The sequence below is a fragment of the Gambusia affinis genome, linkage group LG21, assembly GCF_019740435.1.
Source record: "Gambusia affinis linkage group LG21, SWU_Gaff_1.0, whole genome shotgun sequence".
Classification (NCBI taxonomy): domain Eukaryota; kingdom Metazoa; phylum Chordata; class Actinopteri; order Cyprinodontiformes; family Poeciliidae; genus Gambusia; species Gambusia affinis.
The window spans coordinates 13,006,013-13,025,013 of record NC_057888.1 but is presented as its reverse complement, the minus strand read 5'-3'; the positions used below and the strand labels follow the sequence as shown (position 1 = coordinate 13,025,013).

Here is a 19,001-nt window from a genome sequence, read left to right as displayed (position 1 = left end):
ATGGAAACAGTAAAACTTCTTCTTTTACGTGTAGCAACATAATTAAAGAATAAGTTCTTCGGCTTTCGGAAAAAAAAATAGAGCTTTCACAGCAGAGCTCACCCACAATGTGATCACATCCTAGACTCGGGAGTTGTTCTTCAGAATGTTTCTAATTCAACCCAATAGGCTGAATTATCTCTCAACCTGACCTCTAACATGCTACAGCCTCCCTTCGCGAAATCAATAATGCACTTAATTATCACAGGATTCTTGATAACGAACTTAATTACCACTGTGCTAGTGGTGGGTACACTCCTTGCACTCCCCAGGATGAGAGTCAAATCGTGCACCAGTGACATCACAAAGTGCCAGACAGAGTGTATCCGAGTATGTGTGCGTCATCACCTGGTATAAAGTTGGAGTCAGGGGAGCAGGGTCTGGTCTCGCTGCTGTTTCCTGAGCACTGGTTTCCAGTGGGGAAAAGAACATCGCAGTGACGCACTCGCAGCTGGGCGCCGCTGGAGTCACAGTGGGACCACTCAGACCAGCTGGACCAGCTCTCTGGAAAACAGCAATGGCAGCGTGTCTCACAGCCTGCTGAGTGAGTCTGCACCGCACTGAATGACTTTGTGTATATTAGTGATGCATGAATGCCCTTCGAGAGGCTGAGAAAAATGAAAGAAAAACAATAGACCCGGGAAGGAGCTCTGCCTGCATCGGAGCTCTCTCAAGTTTTTCACTTAGATGTGGAAATGTTTGTGTGTACCTGGACAAGCCTGTGTGTTGCAAAGTGCTTCCTCGGTGTGCAGTCCCAGGCAGATGTCTCCTCCGTAGGCTGGTGGAGGGTTGCTGCAGGTCCTCGTCCTCATGTAGTGTCCTCCTCCACAAGTCACAGAGCACTTAGACCATGATGACCAGCAGGACCAACTGCCATCCACTGAAACCAGAGGTTTTATAAATACTTAATGCTGAAAGATTGCGTGATTTACTCAAATGAATAGGTTTCCTTTTGGTAATGAATACAGAACAGGAGGAAACAGTCAATTTTGGTAAGTAATTTTCAGACCATTTGATTTTTCAGATGTAGCTATTTTGACCAGCAAGAGGGGAAACTAAGTAATTTGATTTTGGTTCCGTTCATGGGTACAATTATGTTGTCACTGACAAGCTCCTGGCATGATATTGGACTGCTGTTATTTTGCTCTGAAAAATCATGAAGTTTAAATTAAATTTCAAATTGCTTGGTTTCCAACCACAAACCTTCGAAGCTTCCGATTGCAGTCCATCCATCTATGATAGGGCTAACATCAGGGCCATTCAAGAAGTGCAATGCTGGCCTCTTTTATCATACCGGAGGTTTATTGCACAAAGTGGATGAGTTAAAGAAGACAGGAGACTCCATCCAAATGCTTCACAACTCCACAGGAAAGCAGGATGGTCAGCATATTCAAATCCACTCTGCCACTCCTGATAAGAAGAATGATCAAATAGCCAATACAGCCAAGTCCTTGTTAATGGTCCTGGTGTAATGGCTGCAGCACATTAAATTAGTGGAGTGTATAAATAAATATTTGAGCTCATTGCGCTCTTTTGGGATTAAATGAGTCCATAATCCCGTTGACTGAACTCTTGCTTTTAAAACGCATGCTGTATATCCATAACACCCCTAAACCCTCTACCCAAAACATTATTTAAAAAAATATATAATTGAAAGCCCAGAACTAATATAACATTTGTCACGCCAATGATGAGTTTATGTAAACCCTATAGTTGAGTATTGCGTCACCTTTCAAGCATTTTCCAGCCTACAAAGTCTTCCAAGTCATTAGCAAAGACAAGTATCCAGAAGCACATCCCTGTGTAGACATATGTTTATATCAATGACACCCAGACATGCAAACAAACGTGCATTTACGTGAGTTGAGTAGGTAGAAATAAAAAGAAAAAAAAGGGAGCACAAATATGTGGAAAGCTTTCACATGAGCCTCAGCAGAGGTAAATATCCCTTCCCAATCATTTGTTTAACACTTCCCTTCACTGTAGCAACCTGAAACCCTCGTCTCAACTCCTTTTAAAGACTCAAGGATGGCTGGCGGCACTAAATGGGTAATTGAAGTTGCCGAAGCTTTTTGTCATCTCAGTGTAATTTCTCAATTGCAGAGTGACACATAAGTCGATTCTTAGCCCTCGATGATGTATCGCCTCATCGGAGAAGCAGACGCAGTTAAAGCACGAATTCATTTGTTTCCAGACTGCATTCAGTGGCTGTGGACAGAAGGCTTGGCACCTTTTCTTTGCCTTCTCTTGCACAGCAAACTAACACATTAAAAAAAAATAAAAATTAAAAAAGATGCGGATTAGCCATGGGAGGTTTACAACCGGTCTACCAGCACAGCCTGCCAGCCTCAAAATAATATCTCACATTCAGAGGGGTGCTAATTGAGTACACATTAGTATTCATTGCTACCCGAGCTGGGTTAAGCTGGCCCCTTTGGGGGACGGGAGCATGGAGTTGTTCATCAACACACCGTAACTGTGGTATCATTATAGTCAACATCCAAGAATAGGTATAATGCTTGTATTAAGGCCGAGACGCTGCACAGACGAAAATCAAAGCATGTTCATGTGTCCTTTCACTCCCCTGAAGCGGTGCAGTGTCTGCGTGGATGAACCGCTCTTTGATCTACCCCAAAATCTTCCTCACAACCTGACAACAGCTTACTGCATGAAATACAAACTCAAGATGCCGGGGTGAGTTTTACCAAATTAATTAAAGCAGTGCTGGTGGACTTTCAGGATCGTGTTTGTTTTGTTTGCTCACAACCTCGAACAAGTCATAAAGACAGATTGATTGAGGGGGAAGGGAGGATAAAAGAGCAACCGATCGAACCTGCTGTTCTTCACAACGCTTGATTGATAATAATTTGAGACAACATTACACTTGCCTCTTCAGTGGCTGTGCTGAAAACCAGGTGGGCTTAATGCTAACCTAAGTACTGGATTTTCATTCAGACAGCTTACTTCCCTCGTCAGAGAGGGTATTCTTTTAATTAAAAAGCTTCCCCTCTTCTTTTTCTTTTGTCAGATGACTGTTGAAAATACATTGTCTTGGGGCTTTTCACAACAGAATAAGGTCTTCCCATGGCTGGCAACATAATTACACAGCAATAGTAATTACATACAAGAGAGCCAGAGGGATTGTCTCCTTGATTCTTGGTCTAAATCGGGGTCTCCGTCACACCTTTTATCTGCATCTGATTTCTTCTGTTGGTTTTAATGATTCTGTAGGTCATCTGTCACTGTTCTTTATCCATTAATCAAGAAGAAGAAAGAACATGTAGCTTCAATGCAGTGGGAGGTCTGTGTTTTTTATATCTGCAAGAGTGAAAAGAGAATTTGCCATTTTATTGACTACTGCTCTTCTAATTGTTCTTATCTTTGTGAATCTTCTGCTCTCTCTGTGCCTGCTTGGATTTTGTTTTTTATTCTAAGCAATGTCCCTCTAAGAAGTTAATGCTAATTGAGCAAGAAACACACAAAGTGATCTGAATAAGTATAGTGATGCTTTGAACGTTTTTCATAATTTTTTAGTGCGTCATTGTGAAAAGGAAAGAAAGAGATGCATTGTTTCCAAAGGTCTACTAGGTCTCTCTGTAATCTAATACATCTAAAAAAAAAAAGATCAGGCGTAAGTAAGAGTCTATTAGCATCACAGTGTACTGACTTGAAAGTATTTGCCCACTCTGTACTGTCAAAGGTTTTCCAAATCTGTTCGATAATTGAGAAATTTGTTGTCCATTTATTTAGGTCACTGCAGATATAGTTCTGGACTTGACTTTAAAATAAATTTTCTTCAGATGAAGCAATTTTACTGTCACTTTGATGCAAAAAAAAAAAAAAAGACTTGACACTGGGATAGAGATTCATCTCCTAGAGGGGCATCAATAAAAATAATACAGCCTTAAAATGGTTTTTATGAATAATTTTTATTTATTTATTTATTATTTTCCTTCCAATGCCTAATATTGTGCTGCTAAGTGATTCTGAATATAGTATGACAAAAAAAGAAAAGTTAATGTGAACACTTTTCCAAGGCGTTGTGCTTAATATTTGAAAATGTCCTACCTGGACAGGGCGTGATGTTACACTCCTGAAACTCCTGCGCCGGGCCCAGGCAGGTCTGACCTCCGTACCGCGGCTCTGGGCTGCTGCAGGTCCTCTTTCTGCTCCGAATGCCTCGGCTGCAGTCTCTGCTACACTGAGACCAGGAACTCCAGGAGGACCAGCCACCATTCACAGTGTGGCCTGAGATTCTCCCCAGACGAAGAACTTCACCTGCAAGGTACAGACATTAGTACAAGACTAATAATGAGATGCTTAAATTCCAGGACAGAATGTGTCTCACCATAGTGAATCATTTGAAAGATATGTAACTGGATTTTTAACACTTCACTCTATTCTAGGCAGCGATGTGAGCATTTGACCAAAGTCAATCTGTGACAAAAGAGTAAGAGGTGCTACTTTTTGATGTTTTTTAATCTATCTGTAATGCAAGTTATCTTTAAAAAAAGTAACTAAAATATAAATGAAAATCACCATATAATGGAAAGAACACAGGATAATTCACTCATTCAAGACCTGATTTCTACCAACCATGCAAATTTGCTTTAATCAGACAAAATACCATTTCACACATATAACAAATAAATGATTTTGACAAATTACAGGACAGACAGTCTTGGAATTTGTCACATTTACAACTTATAACAATTGTCATCAAAATGTTGGTCATATTTTACATGTGAACATCCCTCCACATTACACTGCTTTATTTCAATTTGACTATTATTTAAACACAGTGAAACAAGAACATGTCATTCAGAGGCACTGACGTGTTCAAATATACAGATATTTACTTTTAAGACACGAGCTGAGGATTTTGAAAAATAAACTGGATTTTGTAGGTAAGCCATGCGGTTTTTGCTGTTTGTACAACTGACTGTTTTGTATAAGTTGAGGATGATTCGAGGAATATACCAAATTGACTGAAACCTCCCCCCAACTGTAATTACATTTAAAAGACTACATATAAGGCTGTATGACCTGCTTATTTTGGCATGTAAGATTTGTATTTGTTCATCTTCCACTAAGATATTCCAGTTTGTGTAAACAGCAAAGTCCCAGAGGGCTCACACACTAACCCCTGACAGTACGTCACCGCTACTCTGATCAGTCTAATTAAACCCAACTAAGCATGCTCTCACTTTCCCCCCCGATCCAACTGTTCACTACTCGCAGGGACGTAGACCTTTTTCTCGATATACTTTGTGTCAAAAACGTGTTCCGTCATGTATTTCTTTTAATTTGTTTTCATTCTAGAGATCCTACATGGATGACATCAGTTGACTAATCAGAGATTTCTCATCTGGAACCAGTCAGGCTGCGAGATTTTAGATGCAATCCAAAAACGTACTTTCAATTAAACTGTAATCACTGCATGCATTAATCAGCTCTGTGTTCAGAGGCAGACATCAGGATGATCAGAGAGGGATAGCTTTCTGGACCGAAATGAGGGAATCCATCTGTTGGACTCGATGAGAATCCCCTCTAGTCAAAGCGAATCACTGTCCATGCACTTCTCTGATGAATCCCTCTCCTCACTAAACTTTGCTGGTGTGTTTTAAGGTGGATATTCACCCTTTGTACCTGCGCTGCTTCCTTTATGGTAAGAGTGGGAATATAATTTACCCGCTGTTCAAAAGGACAGGAAAAACATCCAGATTCTTAATAATCTTTCCTTTATTACATGCAGTCATTGTCTCACTTAGCTTCCTTATTGCCTTGTTTTATCCCCACTATTCTCCTTTCTTTGCCGTTATTAACGTGCTCCGTATTTTCTGTCTCAACTCCTTTTCCCCATCCTCCAGCCTGGCCTTGCCGTTTCGTCAGCGTGCTCTTTTCACTGACAGTTATCACTGCGCTTCTGCTTTGTATTCTCAGGGAGAGGACGATGTGTTTACCCGGCGCAAATCCACGACCTCTTCATAACTGTGGCTGACCTTGCCAGTGCACAGGCCAGCTAACCTGGCATCACGCTGCCTTGAGCGCTGACAAGTCCACAGAGGACTCCAGGGGCCCTTGCTTTTTATCGATTCTGAGGAGGCAGTGGTATGGACAGTCCCAACTTCCACTTTGACCTGTGCTCTTTATCAAGCCCCCTGGGAGCTGAAAGATTAGACCACCTCTCTGAAGGGCAACCGAGTGAATCATGAACAGTCTTCTCAAATGTGGAGATGATCTTTACATAAAGATTTATTGGAATAAATATAAACAGACAATTCTTCGTCTTCTGCTCTACTATCTGGCTGATGACTTGCATTTTGTCAGCTGCATGTTCTAGTAGGGGTTGTTATGAGACTCTGGACAGCCCAAGTCTTTGTAACAATATTGATGCTGTGTCAACAACAAAACCTGCACTGATGTTTCTATTCAGGCTGCCTTTCCAACATAAAGAGATAAATGTTAAAAAAAAAAACTGAATTGATGAACAAGTTATTGTTCTTAAGCTGGAAGCACATTGTGTGTTATCAGACCTGTGACACAACTTCAACAAAAACTAATGGTACTAGGAAATCTTTAGAATTTTCCTATTGGAGAAGCTAAGAGAAAAGTTAGGGGAAATCACACAAAATAAATTATCTGCCCGATGATCTATGCACTGACATCATTCAGGGAAAACTTACATATACTAGAATGTAGCAACTTAACTGGATTAATCAAAGGTTTTTTTTAAGAGGATACAATTTTTAATTATTGATATTGTTATAACATAACATAATTATAACAATTATGTTGTCAATTGCTGTAGCAAATTGAACTCTCCATGTTTTATCCCTGTTTTTTCCATTTCCGCTTACGCCACATCTTCTATTTTTTTCTACTTTCGAAATAAATTAGAAGTGTAATTATAAGAACTTCATTAATATTCTGGTATGTGTTTCTTTTTTGCTGCTTTCTCTTTCCCTTTTGAGTAAATAGCATAGGAAGTACTTTGGATTGACAGGTGTATGCATATACACTAAGAAAACTTGCTTTGCCTAGAAAAAGACTGTTCACAGGTGAGGCAAAATCTTTTGGTATATTTCATACTTTTTCCACTCTAAATAATTTCCTTTCAACTAAGAAAAATGCATTTTTTTTAAAGCAACACTTTCCTTTGATCACTCTAAATGCAGTGACATTGTTTTGTTTTTGCAGAGGGAATTGTTCTGCTTTCAAAGCATCAAAGTACATGTTGAGCATGGACATAACTGCATAGAATGAAAGACAGTCATGACATCAGAGCTCCCGCATCACAGTTTTCTTAACCATGAAATAATTCACAATAATTTCTGTGAATCCTGATTTAACACCAAAAAGCTTTAATTGCAGTTAGCAAGTCACAATCTTCTTAACACATATCATATGGTCTAAAAGTACTTGATTTTAATTCTTTGATACAGAGCTACTTGATTTAACTCTATTCACCTCACTTTCTTCATCACTGACCAGACCTGTATCTTTGTCTCACTTCATGCTCCGCTCTGATGTTTTCATCTCCACTTTAAGGTTGCTTTGAAGTACTTTACGTATTAAGTTGCTCCCTTTACTCCCAAAACAAACAGCAGGAGCCCTTTCTTTAAAAAAAGGTCGAAACTAGACCTATTGATCCACGAAGAACCGCACACAGCCGAAAGGAATTAATCCTCACTCTCCTGATGAGTTAGCTTGAATACGGAAAGAGTACAACATCAAAACACCTCACCAGCTCACAGGCCGAATAAAAACAAAAACCCAACAAAACTGCATACAGCATACAATGCCGTATGCAGTTCAGAGAGGTGGATTAAGTGAGGGCAACATCAATACGCAAAACTGTGCAATCTTGTGTACTGTATGGATAACAATCAGAAACATGAAAACAAAAAAAATGAGATGGACGCCAAGATGAAATGACATCTGTAAACCATATCTGTTTCTAAAACAAGTGGAAGTGAGAGACAAAGTAGCAAAATCACCACTTTCAGCGGAGAGCAAAGTTCTGCTGTCAAGTTTCATCAACAAAAAATGATAAAAGATCACACTGAGAGAGAAAAAAACCTGTCTTCCAAGCTGCATTACATTCTACACAGCATGTTGGCTTGCCATTACTTGTCCTCCCCTTTTACTTTACCTTTGAGATCATCAATGTCCCCCTGTGGACAAACCAATTTCTTCCAACATGCATGTGTGAAAGTGCCAGTGTTATATCTTGTGAAAATTAGGGGGTTCGGGCTGTTTGCAGTCGCACAACGAGACAGTATTTTCTGTGCTGTCCAAAGAAGCTCTCCCAGGAGATTTTACCCAAATAAGGTTTGTCAGAGCGCAAAATAAAACACAACCCTGAAAATTCATGAGGGCCCCCCACAGACATGCACGGAAACACAAACAGCCTGGTCATCGACCACTTTATGGGAACATCTGTTTATTTAATGCAGTCCAAAGCTACACTGGCTGTATTGGATTGTATTACGAGGAAAGGAGTCCCATATACTACAACTGCTCATTACAATCTCGGTAATAAACTATAGGCAGAATTACTCAACGCAGCATCAACAAACACTGAATATACTGCTGCTTTGCAATCATTGTGACTGTTTCTGGATTTTTTTTATCTGAAAAAATCCAGAATATGTGGACATATGTAATATGGATACATGAGATTATTAAATTTACACGAGGAAAGTCCAATAGACCTAGTTTTCTAAGGTTATATGTCCTTACATATAAGACTACATTACTACTTGGAAGACTACATTGTGAGGATTCTCACATAAGAATTAGACAATACAAATCTGACAAAAAAAAAAAGCATTAAATTATTAAACAATCACCACACACTTTCTTGTTTAAAATCATTAAACAATTTTAATGAGTTTTAGCTCATTAAAATTTTAATGAGCTAAAACTCAAAGGTACATTTTAAGGATTTTAGGAACAGTATAAAACAGTATAAATGATAAGACACTTCCAATAAATTGGTTTAAGTCTGCATGGCACTGCTGCTTTTCATAATGCAAAACATCAATTAGATAAACTCTAAAACTGTTTTTCACGTAACATTTTTTCTGAGTTTATTTTCTATTCATGAAAGCTAAATTGATTCACTTCCATAGACTGCATGTTCTCATGACAACAAGGCAGGCCTGTCTTAAGTGTATTAACAAAACCTAAAGCCTTGAACAGAGATAATGGCTGTAACCCTTGGTAACCTTTCTAATCAAATACTTTGCATGCTTTCATAGAAGTTTGATTGCAAAACCATTAATGCATTAAGCTGAAGGCCTGAATAATATTTTTTTACACTGGAACCATAGCTGCTTATTAAAACCTCTGAAATAAAACATGAGACTTATGAGTATAATTTTCAAGAAATGCACTCAGGTGTGACACTCTCCCCGTAATGAAGGACACATCAAAAATCACTTCTAGTTTTAGGCCAAATCGAAGTGAAATTAATCCTATTGATCAAATATTCTCTGTGAGAAATACCCTGGGACTAATCAATTTTCTAATTTGTGTCCAATTTGGTGAACGGAATGAAAAACGAACCTTGGCTGCAAACCAACATAAAAAACCCATTTAGCCACTTTCTGCATCGCCATCTGAGTGCATGCAGAGTCTAAGTTCCCGTGGCAAGGTGACACGTGGAGTTTGCTCTACTGCAACTTTCCAGCATGAATAAAGTACAGTTTATGAAATTTTAATGGAAAACACGCTCCGTCACCTGACAGGTTACACAATGCAAAGTCAAAACAATCAGGAGAAACCGTAAAGATTGTTTACAGGAAACCCACACTATACAACAGCAGTTTAACAATTCACGGACTAACATTCATGATCAAAATATATGTTATTGCATTGAAACGAGCGAGAACAATGTTGTTCTCATGTTGTTGTTCAATGTTGTTTATGAGGATGATATAGTCTGTTTTCTGGAATTGGATAAGTGACGAAAATGCATGCACAGCTCCAACACTGCCTACGATCATCACAAACCGAGCAGAGTCTGCTTACAGGGTGGAGGTGTGAGCCCTGACATTGAGGTGTAAGGAGAAAAAACATCTGCTCAACGTCAGCAAAACTGAGGAGCAGGCTTGAGGCTCAGCGTGGGGTGAGGGAAGGTTGGCAACCCTCCATCTATATAACAGGAAAAGCAAAAGAGAGGGTCAGCTGCTTCATATTTTTTGGGATTAACATCTGCTGAAGATTTGGGCTTGACATGGACTGTTAAACAAGACGGTTCGACAAGGTGGAGACTCTGCACGGAGTCCAGTACACTCGTCAAAAAGATTTTCCTGTTACTCATCGAGGAGCTTGCTGACTGGCATCATTCGGTCTGCTCTGGAAATCTGCAGAGGATTGTTTGCACTGTGCAGCACTAAGCTAGGAATGGGTTGCCACCGATCTCTGGATCCAAGTATTTGATCCACCCCACTCAATTTCTTACTACTTGGTAAAAAAGCTGAATGAGAATGAGTTCTAAAATTAGCAAGAGCTCAGGGAGATCTGAAACATTCACCCATTTGTCTCAATTCCAATATCCTCATAAGCTATTAAGCATATTCTTTGCAAATCTAACAATGTGCTTTCATTCAGCTGCTTTTCACCTTCCAGATGACAATCTAAGGGGGAAAGTCTTGTGGCATTTTAGTTTTGAACTGGGAACTCAGAAAAATCTCGCTGCAAAGTCCAAATAAAGTGCATGTATCTGCAACAAGTTCACGATCAGAACTATGCTGACATACCTGTGCTGCGTCAAGTCAAATATAGAAAACAAAATATAGTAAGACATGGTGAAAATTTTTGCTATTTTGGCTTCAGGCAAAAACCACAGTTAGCAGTGGTACAATCTTAATTTTCTCAAATACCTACTCTCTAAAAAATACATCAAAAGAAATTTCTTTTGATCTTCTATTTAAAGGCATTCTTAACTTTGTATCTTCCAGATAAAACTATTCACATACTTTAACGTTGTACCTTCTGGCCAATTTTTTAAAAAAAAGAATCTGACTTCAAAATGAAACAATGTACTTACTGTTTCATTGTAAGGACAAAAAAGAAAAAAAAAAAAGAAAAAGTATGCTGAAGGTAAAAAAATTACTTTTCTTTGACTTATAAAATATTTTTAATTAATATGAAAAAGAAGTATATGTACATCTTTCAATTGTTCTGTCATGCCCAAACTTCAAACAGAGCAAACGTTTTTTGGTTCTCATCAAACAAGTCAGGATTTCTTTGTTTAAGTGAATTGACAATACCAGAAGGGGGGAACTCAGCCTCTGTTTCTCTTCACAACAGATGACACTGATGGCAGTAATAGTTGCACTTTTGGGTACATGTTATTGTGTTTGTAAGAGGAGGTAAAAATAACTGGACTTTGTTCTTCAAAGTAGACTTGCTTGTACTGAACAAACATCCAGCCCCCCGCTGCTGTTTTGAGAACAAATCTTCACTGTTTGCTGTGGGTTGGTGATCAGAAAGTGAACCAAAGTCAGATGAGACAAAAGTAGAAAGCATCTCCCAGTCAGATCGTGTACCAAAAATACTTCCTGATCTTTATTGTTAAGCTGAATGCGTCACAACTTGCTTTGCTTGAAACACATTTTTGACAAGAAGCATTGGTTTTACTGTAGGCTTTTTTTAGTTCAATGCAGTCTCTCTTACTATCACATTGGGGTTCCTGTTCCATTTGAAAGGATTCTGATGGATCACCACAATTGTAAATGTCTGGTTAGAGTGAATATTGAACAGTTTTCATGGATCTAAACTCCGATTACCTATAGACGATGCTCACTGTACATTTCTCTTTAGACACAAGAGTGGCTCATTGATATTAACAAGTCTCCATAGCAACTTTTTGAAGGTCTATAAATGTCAACTGGATGTTCTAATGTCATTGGAGGAAACCGTTCCTATCCTGCGATATTAAACGTGATCATCTGCAAAGCGAGGAGGTGAAAGATTCTTCTCTCTTCGTGAATTCGCCAAGAAGCAGAGAGAGCACAGTTAGAATAGTGAATGATGAGTATTGACATCTAGCCCATGTGTCCATAGACATGACATATAGTTTAAAGAAATAAAATATTTAACATGGATTTTCCCCCCACCCCAATGGAATAACATTGTTTTTAAACATTGTTAAAATTAGATAAGGATACTTCAATAGAGATGCGGGTATTTTAGGGATTTTAAGGCTTTTTAAAAAGGGTGACAATAGAGATGATTGGATGCTATGTCATCACAGGGTTGAGCATAATGCAATCTCCCCACAGAGTTACCCTTATTGGTGTCATTACATCATCTGTTTGAAACAAATAAGACACCAAAACACATTGTCATGGATGTTATTTGTGGTAATTTACTACAGAGAGAGCTACCTCAGATACCACATGCTGTATAATTTCAATAAGATACACAGGTCTTCCTTAGAAACAGAGCGATGCCACAGGAAAAGGAGGATGGAGTGCAGCTGAATGACAGACAAACAATAAGGGTAGTGGAACAGCAGTCATCTGTCAGAGTCGGCTCTAAGCACCGTCACATGTCTAATGCCTCCTCATGACATCAGCGCAGGAAAAACTAATCTCACAGCCATAAGAGGACCCTGGCCTTGATACCAGATCGGCTGAAGTAAAACACATCAGGCTGCTGACACACCACTGTTTCTTCCCGAGAAAAAAAAGAAAAATGAAGACATCATTCATCGACACTCACCAGGAAAATTACAAACTCACAGCCTTCAACAAAAATGCCTTTCATCTTTGCTCTGCTTTCTTTTGCCCCCTCGTGTGTCTGCCTCTGTTTTTGTCACATGCAAATGATGAGCTGCTGGCATGAATACACACAATTCTCAGGGTTTGCTATTACTAGTTCATCATAAAACTAGGCTGAATGAATATACTGAATATTTATTCAACAAATTCAACAGGAGTATGTTTCGAAGACAAGAGGTGTGAAATAAATAAAAGAGTTACCAACAGTATTAATAACACTCAATATCTATTTTTAATAAAGACTAAATAATGATGTACAAATACATGATTTCATCAAACAGGAGAAGGGTGAATTTAATCTGTATGCTATCTACAGGTAGATGACTATTAATTTGTCCACCTCATTGTTGTTGTGAAGCTATGTAGGTAGAACAGTTTTGAATTTGAAACTGGTGTATGACATTTCAAGAATGTCACAAACACAAAAATAAATATGGTGACTAATGAAACAACATTATGTATGTTTTAGTACAATCTCCTGTCAGTAAATTTAAAATCATATAGTGTCACGGCAAAATGCACACAGCCTCTTTGTGAAATATACAAGTAAAACAGATTGAGTGCTTTCCAAAAAGTTTTCAAACATTGCTTGAAAACAATCTAGATAATAAAATTCCTTTAGTACTTAGTAAAACCACCTTTTTAACTTTGTGTTGTCCCGATCTCTACAAGGCAAAAGCATCCCACAGTATGTTGCTGCGTTTAGCATATCTCATAGTGGAGATGGTGTGTTGAGTGAGATGTGCAGAGTTAATTCTTTTGCATAATATCTAATTTTGATCTCATTTGACCAGAGCATCTTCTTTATGTCCTCCACTGTGCCAAGCATCCACTTGAGCTTATTTAACTTTTTATTTCAAACTTTGTCTTCAAGCCTCATTTCCATAATAACCGGATTTGTAACGTGAGCCATTAATAGTCGACAGATTCTTCCTCCTGAGCCATTGATCTCCACATTATCTTGATGGCTTTTCTAACTCGTTTATATTTATTTCCTGCTCAGCCAGTCTTTCTCGTTTAATTATTTATTTTATAAATTACTTCATTGTTATTTATATGATATGTTATTGTTCAATTTATATGGAGTCAAATCATTGCATCCCATTGTTCTTAATGTTTAGTTTATTTTTATATGCTGCTAGGCGTCGACTTGATAATTAACCTTCAAAAATAACAGGTTAAGTGTAATGTATGTGTGTAAATGGGAATATGTTCCTCACAGGTAAAACCTTTTCCTTAATCAGGTGACTTCAGAAGGTTATTCTTTGCACAGGATCTTTATTTCATGATGAATAACTAATAATAAAACATATTTAAAAATGTATTCAAGTAAGCGGGAGGCTGATCATAAATGCAATATTTTCATACTTTTTATTGTAAAACAACAACAACAACAACAACAACAACAACAACAACAACAACAACAACAACAACAACAACAACAACAACAACAACAACCTGGCTGAAAACCATGTAAACTTGTTCTTCTACTTCTCAGCTGTGGACTAATAATACAATCACTCATGCTGAATTAGTCTTGATTCCATGAGAAATACAACGTAAGTTGGAGTTCAGTTTATTTGTTTGTTTTTATTTTTTTTCATCTGTCTGTTGTCTAGGTCACTAGGAGTAAAACATTAAGCTCCTAGGATGTACTATAAAGAAAGCAGAGCTAAGCATTGAAAACACTCCAGTGAAAATATTTCTGTTCAATGTGAAAAATGTCTTAATAGGAAATCTGTGAATGAAAAAAAAAAAAAAAGGAAAGCAAAATTGCGTTTAGTATTAAAAATATGTATCTTTATTTTGGATTAAATAATAATTTGCTCTCATGCTCGTGAAGTGTGATAAGAAGAAAGAATAAAAGCTGCAACCACACTAATCACTAGGTTTACATGACAAGAGAGGTCTTTTAAACACTACAGATAGCCAGTAATTAAGTCATTGCTATCATTAAGCCATGATCAGCGATATGAAACAAGGCAGTCTATTATATACATGCTCATTGTATGCTTGTTTAAATTATATCCATAATTTAGGACTCATAATAAAGATAGATAGGGATCTTAGTATGGGAGACAATGTGGCACACAGCAACTACAAAACAGGCTGGGAGGTCAGGAAGCTGGTGAAATTAACTCAAATGATAAGTTAGTCTCTGTATTGACACAGGATTAATTCTCCTTATCTACATGGCACACATGTTCCTCCCAGGTGTGATCAATAACATTTGCCATGTCTTTGAATGCTACCCTAATCGTCCAAATGTCACGTAGATCTGATTGCTGTGATCCTCAAACATAGTGACATTTTGCCCAAGCAGACAGCAGACAAAAAAATAAATAAAACCCAACTCGAGCTCTGCAGAGGGGAAGTTAAATGTAGCCGTGCAGCAACATCAGTAAAATAAAAACGGGAGGCACTGAACAACACCAAAGCAAACAACAAGTAACTAAATGGCAGTGCTGACGTAAAGTGGGAAGAGTATGAGTTCATTCTGAAATAAGTTTATAGTGGAAATCAGTAGCTTTACTGAGAAAACTGTTGTTAATAATTAGCTTGAGGTTAGCTAGTGATTTGTAGCTTGATAGACCATTGACCAGACAATCCTAAACAAAGAAATTAGATATTTTTCAGAAGTAGTGAATGCACATATACATATATATATTACACCTCATGCATTCACCTGATCTATTTTGCAGAGAGCGTTAATCAATTCCAAGATAGATGGTGAGGATGACAAATCTTTATAAAGTGACACATCACTCCTTTTGACTGTTTATCTCAGAGGCATCTCTGTGTCCATTGCTCCAGCAGTGGACATCAATACAAACCACTGCTGTGGGGGTAATTATCTTATGATAGCCTCTTAGTTTAGGAAAGGTTAAGTGCTGTCTCTCGATGATTGAGCACCCAATCCATTGCTGGGAGAGGGACAGCAGGAGAAGGGCTTTGTAAAATAAATGCCTCTGACAGCAAAAAACAAAATAAAATTTATTTGTCACTAATATGTGTAAATCCATACATATTAGCCCTGCCCTCCCTACGCCCACTAACACACACACACAGACACACGCACACACGCACACACACCAGTGGTCTCCAGATGGATGGTTTGTTTGATAGAGGTTGAAATGAGGAAGTGGACCAGCGATGTTCATCCTCCCTTTCGACAAATATGACTTAACACCCCTTAGAGACCTGAATGATATTGAGGTCTAGAAATCAACAATCGACCTGGGAATCAGCAGACCAGCACACCAATATCTTGCACTTACTCATCTAGGCTATACCCTCAAACTAACTGAAGGAGTGTTATTTTGTAGAGGAAGAGATGACGTTATCCTCTAAGTGGGAGTTTCTTCCATAAAATGTTTAAAGAAATTCTTTCAGATCATCAAATAGATCCAACCAAATGCCCAAATTATCAGATACTTTCCAAGGTCGAGGATCAATGATGACACAGGACCAAGCAGCAGGACAACAGCAGGTTAGAAAACATTGTTTAAATGGCTCCATCATCCCTTCCTTGACTTGGAATGTGCTGTTTTGTGTTATTGGATGGGAGCATGACACACAGAACTTTAAAGACAACCTAACAACAATATTGCATCATATGTTCAGAAATAATCAGTCTGTTGGATCAATTAACATTACTCCATATTTGCTGACCACAAAAAGATATATATTTATTTTATTACAAAAGAAAACTTTTTAGAAAAAATCTGTTAAAAGGAAGAACAACTCACTCATTGTACCAGACCTGTCATAGAAATATAGGAGGAAAATTAGCTGAAAAAATGTTAAAATGCAAGGTTTTGACAAATTGCTCTAGTCTTAACTTATTGTCATGCAGATCAAAGATGCAATAATTTCTTTTTGTTGGGGTTCTCATGATGTACCGTAATAAGTCTGTATATCTTCAGATATAGTTTTTTGTTCAGTAATATATTTTTTTAAGTGCTTATTTAATGAACTTTTGTTGGCTGACTTTTGTTTATTATGACATTAAATACATAAACACAGAGTAGTTTTGATTGAAAAAAAGTATTTTTTATACAGCAACTACAGTTCTTTTGTTTTAAAATCGTAGTGTGTTTTCATCCATTGTGTAGTCGGATAAAAGGCATCCCCAAACCAAGCTCATGGGACTCCTGGCCCACCACTGTTACTCACTGGTAAACAAATTGCTAAAAAAAAAAAAAAAACACGCTGCTGCATATCAGCACCTCCTCCAGAGATGCCATTGGTCTCTTTCTTCACTAGAGTTTCTGAGGTTGGGATGTGGTTTTCCAATTTAAACTTGTCTTAAACATCTACATAACCTTTTTTCTGATTGGTTTGTTGTGTTTCTTAGTCTTTATGAGGCTATTAGGCGTTAAGTCTGGTTAACTCCTGCAGGCTGTACAAGATTTTATTTGAATGTATGACAGTAAAAGGCACTAAGTGCAAACACATGCTATGATTTAAAATTTTTTATTTGTAAAAAGAAGAAATCTAAACCAAATCTACTTTTAATTTCCCATCTTGCATATTTGCTTTTTCTTTCACATAAAATACAATAAAATAAATTCAAGTTTGTTGTTGTTGTTGTAACATGAAAAAACTTCATAAAGAACACAAAGCTACTGTATCTGCTAACACGGGACTAATAGTTGCTTACTTCCAAATTACATAAGTAGCCAAAAGTGACAACTGAGCACACAAGCCTTTTGCTTTTCCGTTGCTGTAATTAACGCTGAAGCTAATCTGATGTCAGACTGGTGGTGACAACCTATAATGAAACACATTCTGTCTGTTACTTCCTCCCACTAATCCCAGTCAAGACAGACCTATTAAAACTCAACTCTTTGTTCTCTAAATATCCAATGTGTGCGGCTGTCACTCCTAGTAAAACTTTGATTCTGCAGTCAGGTTTCCTCTGCACTTGTCAGTGCTCATTTAAAACCCTTCAGGAACATTTAAGCTCTGGCTTCAAAGTGAGACGAGAACAACATGTTCCTTCGGCAGCTCCGACGCAAAGACAGCTATTAGCAACAAGAAATGAGGAAGATGAGAAAGATCAAAGAGATCAATCCCAGCGATAGTGTGCATTAAGGATAACCTCAGTGATTACCGCAGCGTGGTGGTGGTGGTAGACCACCCAGAGATGAAAATGAAGTCAAAGGGAAGGGGAGGCCACCACTACAGCTTACCAAGGCGCTATGTCTGAATCTCTAAAAAGCATCCCCGCCCCAACAGAGGCGCAGAGCAACACCATAAACAATCTTTTAACTACTGCTTCTTTTTTTTTTTTTAAACCTCTTTTTATGATGCTGTGCGGTGCTTCCTCTCAGATACAAATACCTCATCTAAGCACATAGACAACTTGTCAATTAGCGAACTGGTTGTGCAAACATTTACAACTCTGAAATCGTCAGGGGGTGTTGCCGAGTGTGTGGTGCAAACAGGAGCAGCTGCAAGAAATTAAAATGTGAGAAAATAAGTCAACTCTTTGTTACATTCATTACAGGTATAGCTAGATGCTTAGCTATACTGCTTAAAAGGACAATTTTTGTCATTACCATATCACTTTTTAATAGATTAAAACTTTCCTATTGTAGGTCAAAAGTGTCTGAGAGGGAAAATTATTATCTTTAAATTTAGAGGCTTACATAGAGTATGCCGTTCTTGAATTTGGGCAAGACCAGATGCTTACCTCAAAGTTTTTAAAGCTTAATATGTTAATTCATAACACATTAATTAAACTGAGGTCTACCAGTGGATCTATTTTAAGTCAACCCGTAAAGCACACTGCTTCCTTGTGTGGCCTCACAGAAGTCACTTTGGTAAAATTAGCTGATTTTAACTGGGTTGATTCAGTCTTATTAAGTGTCAGGATGTGAGAAAAAAGGCTGCGTCTTTCATGTAGTATGTGTAAAATATCTGATGTCACCGGGATGTGTGCGTGTTTTTTTGTGTGCACAGAAAACGCATGAGAGCTAAAGTTGGTTTTATACCCATGATGAGCTTTGTGGATTGGAAGTTCATTAACATGTCTTGCCTGCTTTGATGCACTGATAATGTCACCAAGGATGCGATCAGGAACACAAGAGACAAATTATTCAAGTCTCATTTAACTTTTTGAGGATATGCATAGGCGGAAAAGTTTTACACAATAAGCAA

General features: G+C 38.0%; 1 protein-coding gene across 1 annotated transcript in view; it reads right to left on the bottom strand.

Annotated features, from left to right (window-relative positions):
* Window positions 1-19,001, bottom strand: part of sema5a (sema domain, seven thrombospondin repeats (type 1 and type 1-like), transmembrane domain (TM) and short cytoplasmic domain, (semaphorin) 5A) — a 137,403-nt gene that overhangs the window by 9,176 nt on the left and 109,226 nt on the right. Inside the window, exons 17-19 of the mRNA XM_044105531.1 lie at window positions 4,108-4,317; window positions 749-919; window positions 388-543 (exon numbers count right to left, since the gene is read on the bottom strand). Of these exons, the coding sequence (XP_043961466.1) occupies window positions 388-543; window positions 749-919; window positions 4,108-4,317 (537 nt within the window). The remainder of the gene's footprint in view (window positions 1-387; window positions 544-748; window positions 920-4,107; window positions 4,318-19,001) is intronic.